Raw genomic sequence first — 11,444 nt, 5'->3', positions numbered from 1 at the left:
ATAAGAGGGACTGAAATGCCTAAAAACTACATCCAGTTCCCAGAATCACAGCGTTTACTATCCGTCACTCCATTATGTGACCAAGCTGCAACCTCTCACTTTCCTTCATCTTGTTTGTATCGTTTTCTCTTTCCGTTCTTCCCCTGTTTCCTGTTTTTTCCTTACTTAGCCTCAATTAGGACAAAATTTGGCAACGCCACACCAGAGCTGAGTGTACAGTGGAAAGTTCATTGTGTTATTATTATGAACTGCCTCTGTCTCTTGCCTTTGATTTCATGTGATCACTGTGTTTCCCAAACACAACACACTGACACATTGTGAAGAAATGTTTGTGTACGTAATAAATGACACTGTGACTCACCAACAAACCAAAACAGATAAGAGATCAGAGAGACTGAAATGATATGAAAGCACGCAGAGGCACACCCAAAACATTTACTCACAATTTCTCTCTAAAACATCTTTTTTTTTAAAATTATTATTCAGTATACTGAAGACCTTTTTTTCAAATGAAGTTGTGCATGTATTTTTTAAATATAAACTTGTATACAAGCATTACAGCGTGGAGCTGGCTTACAATTTTATACATTATTTCAAATACAAATATTGTAATTTTTTCATTGCATAAAATTACAACAAGGGTGTCATGTTTTCAGGCATATTTATATTTATTTTTAGACAACACCTTACAGAAATCATCTGGAATAACACAGATTTTTCAATAACAGTAAATGAAAACCTTTGTTATTCTGATGAATTTTAATTTTCAAAATTATATTTATATAATTATTTATATTATATATTTATATAACTGACGGGTTCTCGAATCTGATTGGCTTATAGTCATGTGATATTCTGCAATAACAGCACTCCTACAACCTCTTCACCCTTCTGTATTACTCCGCCCACATAGAGTGACAGCAGATCAATAAACTCACTACAGTTTGACAAATATTGCAGCTGTTGGACAACATTTTGTACATTTGAGACTTTTTTTAGGTGAAAATGTAGTTGTTTAGATTGCAGCTATGCCGTTTATTTATAAGTATAGTGCTTATATTAAATATTTATAATTTCTGAGATACAGCACTTCGGCGGCCATCAGCCTGTCACTGACTAGAGCAAAGATGGTTGACGCTCCGCCACAAGATGGCGACAGAGACCGCATAATAAGAAAAACTTGTCAATTTCAAACTACAGCTGATCAAGACATTACATAACAGAAATCCTGGGAAATCTCTGTAGACTGATAGGATTTCATGCTGTTCAGCCTTATGATCTTAAAATGTGAGCAAAAATAACCTGTTTTATCATCACTTTAGACATTATGCTAGAGAATCATTCAAATACTAGCTTTAAAGTTAGGTTGGTGAAGTATCAACAGTAGTTTCTGTTGTTCTGACAGTCAGCTGCAGATGTGAATGAATGGCGGAAGTAGTTCATCTCATACTAAAGGGCTTTTCGACTCTCTGTGTTTGATTTTCTTTTTGTATAAATGCAATATCATACTCGCAGCAGTGCCTTATGGCTAAGTATCGTCACTGGTGAGACACTTCAGCACTCGGCGGGCCTCGAGCCAAAGCATGCCTCCCACTAGTGCCGATATACAGCTATATATCTATATATATATATATATATATATATATATATATATATATATATATATATATATATATATATATATATATATATATATAGGGAAAAAATTTATAAATCCAAAGAAACTAAAACAGGTCACATTTTTCCACTCTTAATCTGCTAAATTGATTGAATTACTGTCTGCAGTATCACTATATGATTATTATAACACCTTGTCAGTGCATTACACAATGGCATGTTGTTTTATGCCCTATTAACTATAGACAGTGAAATATTTTGCTTAAAATAGCTAAAAAGTTCTGTTTTTTTAGGAACATTAAAACTTTATTTACATTTTACCCATTATTTACATGCACTTTATTTACATTTCATTTTGCAATCTTGTTATATTTCTAGTAATACATCAATAAATTAGATTTACTGTGTGCACTCTGGGTTGTTGTAGCCCAACCTTGGGTCAAATACGGACAGACAGACTTTTTTTTTTTTAATTACACTTAAATTAGACTTTGTTTACAACAACCCAGCTTTTTTTTTTATTTTGTTGGTTAATAGCAATCATCATGCCTGTGTTTATATAATTCACTCGTTTAAATGCATTCATTTATCTAGTTGCAGTCCTAAAGGACAATTAAGTTATGTGCATAAACTAATAAATAAACATAAACTTGTATACGAGCAGTTTAAGATAAACTTTGGTTCCCCCTGGTGGTCTTTTCGATTAATTATTTTGAACCAGAGACGATCAGCAAACTTTACCGTAATATAAACTTTGATTCACTGTTTGCTGAAGTCATCTTAATCCTAATGCATGTCAGATGCTCATCAATTAGAGATCGAGAGGATGTTTGGGTTCCTGATGAGTCTTAGCAGTTATAGCAGACTATCTGACGTCTGAAGCCAATGAGCTCCATTACACGTTTAAAAGGTCTGATCACTTTAATGTAGGCTCTGCTAAAACACACAGAGAGAGGATGGATGTGTGCTACTGACTGTAAAGCTCTCATCGCCCACATCACTATAAAACGCTTTGACTTCAGCTTTGTTTGCATAGATTTATTTGTGCGTCAGGATGAAGGTGAGCTTTTATTTTCATGTTGTTTCTTAAGGTTTTACTCCATTTTTATTTGCTCAGAAGCTTAAATTGGATTCCATACGAGGCTCTATAATAGAGGAACAGTTCGATATAATTTGTAACGTTTTATTCAAACGTTTAAAATGAAATCATTTCATTTTTTTATCAATTAATAAAACATGTTTTGTTGTATATAAATAGATAAATTCAGGGCAAATAGCGGAGTGAAGGAGAACTTAAAAGGTAAATGCATTATGCAATACTCCATACACAACATTTCCATTTTGTATTATTAACTGACTTTTTATTAACAATAAGCCAATGTATAAAATAAATTAAAAAAATAAAATAAAAGGAACTGTTTAAGTAAAATATGCATTCACATTTCATATTTGTGGTTGATATTACTAATCGAATTAATTTATTTATTGTTATTTTCATCAACCAGTGTGTGATATATATTTTTTTTCAGATCCACATTTATTATTTTTGTATTGGTTAATTTTAATGATCAATAAAAATAGTGAAAGTAATTAATTGTATATAAATTTAATATTTTAAATCTATATTTTAAATAGTCCTATTTTCTATTTAATATTGTTAGAATATAAGGATGTTGCCTCTTCATATTATTCTCAAGGCATTTCTCCTATTGTAAATATAGTTGTCCTGCATTAGAACGGTCACTAACGTCATGCATGACTTTCACAGCCGCTCCGTGTGCAAACACACCAACCAGAGGAAGCAATACTCTCACACATGAAACTCTCCATGCTGTTCCTCGTGTGCAGGGTGTTATGATCAGCTCATGAAGGATCAGACCCGCGATTCACTGCATCCCCAGAGATGCCAGATGACCTGCTTTTCTTCACTAACCGTGAGACTGACCGTTGCCTGACCACTGACCGCTGCTTTACCTATGACAGGCTCTCAGGTGGGACCCTGATCAGTGGAGATGGACCATTTCTCTCTGTCACCAATGATTTCTGTGCTTCTCAAAAGCTCCAATCTGTGGCTATATTAAGGCTTTGAATAAGGTCAGCGATGAATCGTTTTATTTCCAGCTACACATCCCAGTGGCGACAGGTAACCGCTTGCTTTTATTGCTTATTCCTTCCTTGGACTGTTTAAACTTGCGTAGGATTGATGTGAAATCAATGCAAAAGTCGTTTTTGTGGAAATCCTCTTGTGGTTGACCTGATTTTGTGGCTGTGCTGCTTTTTGGAGAGCTGCATGTGTCTTTGATGAGAAGGAGGGGGAATGTAAAGGACACTAAGCTTCAATTTGTAATCTGATACAACCATTACTGGATTGTTATGATTTATTGTAAATTTCACTTTTTATTCAATGGGCCTCAGGAGGAATAGCCACTACGTTGGCTAATGGGGATCTAAATAATCAATAAACAATGACTGAACCCCCTGAAGACCCCTTGGTGCTTTTGGAGATCCTGGAAGTGTTAGGTGCATGCCGTGGGAGTGTGACATATGCGGACATTTGCGTCTATCTGAGTGGTCATTTCAGCCTGCAGCCACTTTTAGATTTACGGAGTCTCCTATACTCCACTGCCTGTAGAGACCCCTGTTTCCCTGCCACGCTCTTCAGAGAGCGACTTCATCCACCCTGCAGCAACCGGCTCTCAGCCGCTGCCGATGTTGTTTCCCTGTTCAACCTACTCATGCACACCCGCATGGGTCCTTCATACACACACAACGTTCAATCACTGACGCCCTGTCAGGTTTGTGGTAAGGGATTTGTGCGTTACGAATGGCCGGCCGCCTTACCCGTCACAGGAGGAGGCACCGCCTCTGAGGAATGCAAATATGAGAACCTCCCTTATCAAGCGTTCAGTCATAACACTGAGGCTTCACACGCTCCCACCACCTCCGCCTTGGTTGCTCAGCCTCACACACACATGCACAACCAAGTCAGCATGCAGAAGGTGCTTTCTGGAGACGCTTCCAGCGAGGCGGTCAATCAAGAGGCAGGCAAGACTCCGGTGACCAATCAGGGAGACCGCGTCGCTCGTTCCTGCTCTCAGAAGAGGAGTGCCTTTAAAGAAGGGTTCCACAGCATCCCACTTATATCCTCGGACGGTGAAACCGATCAAAGCCCTGACGGACCAAGATCGGAGGGTGAGGACTTGATTTACGCTACCCAAAAAAACCCATATCCAGACCCTGCAATTTACGCAAGTGACTCCCACACATGCACCCCGGCATCCCACGTGCAGTGTCTGCATGATCATTCGTATGCTCATTCTAATGCACCTGAAGCAGATGCGCATGCGCAGCTTTACACTGACAGCGCAAATCCGTATGACCCTCAGACTCAATGGCGCCAGGCGAAGCACGAGAGTTTGGATGAACTCCAGACATCCACCTACTTCGGCCCAACAGTTTCCAACCAAAAGAACCAAACCCCTGTCCTTCAAGTCAAAAGCCACAGCTTGGACATCGATAGCAGGACGGCGGATGAAAGACCTGAGCCTGAAACGACTGGCCTCCAGAAACCCAGATCAGAGAGGTCTGTCCTAGAGAAGTCTGGATTGCGGAGACCGGGATCTGTTAAAATAAGTTTCGACGGATCAAGCTTCGACATTCCCGCATTTGATCCTTGCATCGTCAACTCAGTGAGAGATACCTTTAAGCGGCTGAGTGGGATGAGTTTAGATGCGTGGTATGATTGGTCGCCGAGCAGTGATTGTGTGGTTAGCGTGGGCACCCAGACGGAACCTGCAGATCGGCGGGCTTTACGAAGTCTTATGCTTGGCGATAAACTCTCCATCGACAACCCTGACATCGCTGAGGACGATATCAGCGCCATCTTCCGCTTCCTAGACGACATTAGCATGTGTGGCTCCATGGCAGTGCTGCCCGGAGAAGGGTGTGGAGCTCCTGAAGGGGGCGGGGCTGGCTTGCCTGAGAGGCGTGAACGTTTGGGAAAGTTACGGAGGTTGTTTCACTCCATGGAGGCACCTGAAGAGGGTGTGAGATGGGGTGTGGGACGCCTCCTTCAACGTGTCGCTGAATTGGAGCAACAGCTAGAGCCGATCTCAGAATTACGTGAGCAGTTGGCCCTTGTGCTCTCCACTCTGGACCGATTGGAACAGCGGGAGCAGGCCGCATGCCCGCATGTGCAACAAATCCACGTACAACCACAACTCACACCACGGCCTACCATACAGCAACCACAGGGGTCCCCAAGAGTCAATCCAGGAACGATGGAGGGCATCAATGAGGCAGCTGCGAAACGCAGACGTCTGTTTGTACGCAGGACCTCCAGGAGCCACACGGAGAGCAGCGGGTCTGAAGCTCACAGAGAGTGGAGCATCAGCTTCAGCAAAGAGCCACACATACAGGCTATTAAGGTAACATGAAAGAAATATCTGCCTATAAAAGGCAAGTGCTTCAATACTCCGGGAATAATGAAGTAAAACATATTTTAAATGTGAAAATAACTTAAATATATGTTTTGAGAGATCATGTCCGTTTTTGTGATAGAATTTTGTAATTACAGAATATTTAAATATAGAATAGCATGTTAGCATGCTACAATTTCTGCCATATGAAGATATGAGATCACATGAATTTCATATCTTAAAATTGCATGTGAGTCACATGTGAGAAATGCAACAAAACAAAGTTTTGGAATAATTTCATGTGAAAAACAAAATGCTAGTAATACACTGAAAAAAGTGTTGCATGCAAAACTGTTGCAAACTATTTATTTGTGTTGAATTTAAACAAACAAATGAAATTTAATAATGTTCAACTTAATTTATTTGTTTAAATTCAGCCCAAATTAATTGTTGACAACCACTTACGTAAAAAAAAATTGAGTAAATTGAAAAATTGAATAATTTTTTGTCAGTGTAGTCTGTTGCAAATGAAAACTTTTGCATTCAATTATATATATAACTTTTTCTTGTCAATCATTTTGGCTACGTATGGCTAACAAAATGGCTAAAATAGCTACTTTAAAGGTTAAACTCCTAGGGCTTAGTGGCCACATACGTGGACAGCACATTTTAGCTCTTAAGTGGATGTTTAAAATACTTTTAAAAATGTTTTTCAGCATATGAAATGTCCCAAACACTATTTTTAACTGTCCAAAATGGGAAAAAAATGTTGTTTTTACTCTCTGATAGTCAAAGCATGTTCAAAAAATATGTGTGTGTTATTAATGCATTAAAAAACAGTCAGGAAAAAGTGTTTTATGGAAATTCAGACCACGAGTCCACATATATGGACATCATTTTTCTCTAATAGTACATCAATATCAATATCGTATCACAAGATGATACTTAGATTTTATTCTAGTTAGGTTCCAATAAGCCCAAATAGCAAAGAGAAATAAAAAATAATGCATGTAAAAAAACAGCTTGGGCCTTAAGAGGTTAAGCACTCGTTTAGACCACAAAACACAAATGTAGAAAAATAAGACATATATATATATCTTGATGGATTCAAACAGCTTGGGTGTTGGTGTCATTACAGGAAATAGAATAAATATTGAAATTCCTATACATTTTCCAACTGAAATTGTCATGCAGAAAATGAAAATGTTATAATTTAGAGTTAATTTCTTTTGGTCAGTATGTATAATTAAATGTCCTGTTTGCCTTCTCAGTCTGATAATTTAGGTGGAGTGCATAAAAAAGAAGGCTCCATAGTGCAGGAAGTGATGGGTTTTCACCTCATGCCACCTGAGATCCACAATGCATCACGCCGCACCTCTATCCAGAGCACCACTCAGCATCTGACCGACCGGCCCAAAGTGACCTGGAGCCAGTCTGATTTAACACCCCTCGACCTTCAGGTAACACGTTTCAATGCAAGAATATCAGAATTCTATCCATTTTCTAATTTTTATTCTTCAAGCATCAATAGTGTAAAGCAGCTTTCGTTTTTTGCTATTTCACTATACATCAATATTTATAATGACTGTCATACAGTTTTATAATTATTAGACACCCCAAAAATGTTATTATGGTGCAAAAATAGTTCTTGTCAGGCCAATATAGATATAAATAAAACTATTTTGATTACACTGTAAAAAAATTAAGGGTTACAATACAGTGCCAAAATACTTAATCATATTTATTTTAAATACTTTGCCACCAATCTTCAAAGCATTATTGGGTTTACCCATTAGTTAGCAAGATCATTTACAATTATTTAAAATGTAATATAATTTTACATGATCACTTATTCTTTAAAAGAAATGTTAATACGCACAGATATACAACATATGTTTTGTTTCTTTCACCCAAACATTATTTCACCCGTATTTCTCTTTCACAAATAATATTTAAAACAAATAATATTTAAAATAATATGTTTCCAGTGATGGGCTGCAGCTGGAAGGGCATCCGCTGCGTTAAACATATGCTGGATAAGTTGGCGGTTCATTCTGCTGTGGCGACCCCATATTAATAAAGGGACTAAGCCCAAAAGAAAAAGAATGAATGAATGACATTAAAGTAGATATTTTTCTTTGCATTTTATATGCATTCTATGTAAATAATTTTGTTAATTTTATTAGATTTTTGTCCATTTTCTTTGACCCATATACATCATTGGGGTCTTTTTCATACAAAACATAAAAATCAGCCTTAAAGGTGCAGTAGGTGATCGTCAGAAACATTTTTTGTTCTGCTGGTTGAAAGTCTCTTCACATTCCAATAGTAATGATTAAAGTAAATGATCTAAATGTATTTACATGTGTTTTTATATTCTGGCATAAAACTAAAAAATACTCATCCAATTAAAATTTGTCGGGCTGACAATTCCCAAAATTCTGATAAGTAGCCCAAACTGTCTGTCAACAAATGTAGATTTGTACATCTGCACAGACGTTCACCAAGATCCGCCGTTTGCGTGTAAATGCGTTGCCCATAGGAGAGAGAGCGGTAAAAACAAAAGCTCAATCAAAACATTTTAAAAATCCTGAATCAACATTGGAGTCGCTTTTGCACCCTGGAGGAAGGACGACACCATGGCTAAAGTATTTCTTTTTAGACAGGTAATGCTATGTTTAAAAACTTTTTAGTCACGTAAAGCTTATGTAGACTGTGTTGTGTTACGAATGGGTTATATGCACAGAAGTGTTGTTCAGACACTGAATTCTTCCGGCGAAAGATTGATGTTTTATTTAGTTTAACAACAAAACAGGGAGACACGGTGGCATGGTAGGTAGTGCTGTCGCCTCACAGCAAGAAGGTCGCTGGTTCGAGCCTCGGCTGGGTCAGTTGGCATTACATGTGGAGTTTGCATGTTCACCCTGCGTTCGCGTGGGTTTCCTCCGGGTGCTCTGGTTTCCCCGACAAGTCCAAAGACATGCGGTATAAGTGAATTGGGTAAGCTAAATTGTCCGTAGTGTATGTGTGTGAATAAGTGTGTATGGGATGTTTCCAGTGATGGGTTGCAGCTTGAAGGGCATTCGCTGAGTAAAACATGTGCTCAATGAGTTGGCGGTTCATTTTGCTGTGGTGACCCCTTAGGGACTAAGCCGAAAAGAAAATGAATGAACACCAAAACATAAGTAAATAGCGCTATTCCGTCTAGCCTGCTTTACTGAGGTGAAGATGGTTTTATATTCACATCACATTGGTTCATTTTTGAACGATGACATCCTGTGACGCGCTCCCTATATTGTTTACCATGCTACTCTGAATATTCGGTCTGAAATGTAATCTAAATTTAATCTAATTCCTGCACCCCGCCGGCCAACCACTAAGCAAACAGTAGTGGCTTTAGGACAAAGCGCATGAGAGAGTGAGACCAGCAATGCTTGCATGCATGAAGTATTACACATTATGACAAGTTTTGCTGCTACACAACTGAAAACCTGCTAGATATAATACAGTTTTTCATTGGGAATTGTAGTATTATAAAGACTATAAAGTTTTCTAACAAGTGGACGACATGATCTAGTAGTGGGCTGTCTACTGTCATATTTAAGGTGCTCGTTCATGATATCAGGACATCAGGCTTTGGATAGCAGGGGAGGGAGATATGTTTTAAAGATATTATGCTAACGAATAGCATTTAGGTAGATCACCTATTGCACCTTTAATAGAAGATACAAGAAACAGATCATAGAGCCTTACAAAAGATTCATGTATGCATATAAAGCTGCACTTATTTCATCTGACTTTTTGTGTATATGTTTGACAGGCCCCTGAGTCTTTGGAGTTCTGGACAGATGAGATTTACACGCCGGCCTCCGACACTCTTCTTCGGCGTTCGCATTCGTACACCCGTTGCAACAGGAACCAGGCGTACCGCATCGCGGCCCTCAGCATCACTGCCACCATCATCCTCATCCTCATCATCGTCATTCCAGTCAGCACCGTGTAACGTACATGCCTGAGGCTACTTTGAATGGTACATGTTTGTTAGATTATATTATAAAGGTTTTACTGAACGCATGATTTCTTCATGAGCCCGACTCAGCAAGCATGGCAGCCTGTCCCAATCTATAAGCTATGCAAAATAGACTTCCTTGAACTTTCCATGGGCCTTCATGGAGTTGAAGGTCCAAAACCTTTAGTTTTGTTTCTGAATTGAAGCAGGTACTGAGTTAAACGCTTATTCTGCAGTTTACAGATTCAGGACGTTCCGGTATATCCTCTTTGTTGATGGATATTGGGGATTTCCCATTAGTGTAATGTAATTCTCCTGAAACATGAAACGGCATCCTCTTGCTCACACAGCGGCAGGCGTATCTCTGTCTCTCCCACACCTCTGCTCTCTCTCACTCAAGTTAGGAAATTCCACTCATAATGCCAGAAAACATGACACATTTGTTCACTTTTCCCTAAATGTGGAAGATGTGCTGTGGTGTGAGCGATATTGTTGCTATCTCTGTTTTCGCTTGATGCACATTCCTCATTTAATAAGCTCAGTTTTGATCACAACCAAAACAGTGCCACAAAACGTAATATCCTCCCTCGCAAAAGCTTAAAAGAAAAGGAAAACGGGCCTCCAGAGATCCAGAATGGATGCATGATGGTGGGTCGATACCGGCACACATTTTCAATTTGCTGAACAACAGCATTAAGGTTTTAATGGGCTGTGATGGGACTGAGTGAGCGAGTGTGGTCGGGAGGGAGAGACTGAGAGAAAGGGAATGTTTGGCCTCTTTAATCGAGCCCGAAGGTTTCTGAGTCCTACTTCTGTCTGCTGCGGCTGATTAATGAGTGAAGCTTATGATTTGCTAAGATAAAAGAATTTCCAATTGGAATTAATTTGACTTTAACTTGCGGTTTAATAGATTACAGTTATAAGTCATCCTGCATTATGCAATGAATGATATCCCCAAATCATGCTTTTACTTGGATAAATATAGGAATGATTTGAGCCATATCACAAGCCAGAAAGCAATTACCTACAACCTGTATGCCCATGAAAGGTGGGCATGCCAGAAAGGACACAAAAGATTGCAGATTTTGCCTCAGTTGCTTGTGCACCTAAATAGACCAGGGAAGTGAAGTTTATTTGCACAGCTTCTGGGTGGTGGGTGTGCTAGTAAGCATTTTAAGGGTGTACTCACACTAGGCACGGTTGTCTTGAACTGGGCCAGGGCGCTATTGTCCTCCCTCCCCTCTCCACCGATGGGCTGCTTACGCCATCAGTGATGTGATTGTTCAGTTTAACAGGAAGAGATGCGCTTTCGCTCAGTATAATGGAGGTTTCTTTAGTTATATTGTTTTGTATTATTTTAAGTTGTTTGGGGATGCGGTGGCACACAGTCAAATCTTTCG

At 39.0% G+C, this 11,444-nt stretch overlaps 1 protein-coding gene across 1 annotated transcript; it reads left to right on the top strand.

Moving 5' to 3' along the window:
• The first annotated feature begins 3,944 nt into the window (after positions 1-3,944).
• Positions 3,945-11,026, top strand: si:dkey-88e18.8 (major intrinsically disordered Notch2-binding receptor 1). Its single transcript, XM_056478480.1, has 3 exons — positions 3,945-6,044; positions 7,307-7,495; positions 9,856-11,026. Exons 1-3 carry the CDS (start codon positions 4,083-4,085, stop codon positions 10,036-10,038), a joined length of 2,334 nt encoding a protein of 777 aa, XP_056334455.1. The 5' UTR covers positions 3,945-4,082; the 3' UTR covers positions 10,039-11,026.
• The last annotated feature ends 418 nt before the right edge of the window (positions 11,027-11,444 follow it).

This window comes from Danio aesculapii, chromosome 18 (assembly GCF_903798145.1).
Source record: "Danio aesculapii chromosome 18, fDanAes4.1, whole genome shotgun sequence".
Taxonomy (NCBI): Eukaryota; Metazoa; Chordata; class Actinopteri; order Cypriniformes; family Danionidae; genus Danio; species Danio aesculapii.
Note: the sequence above shows the minus strand (reverse complement) of the source record. Positions and strands in the feature narration are given on the sequence as shown.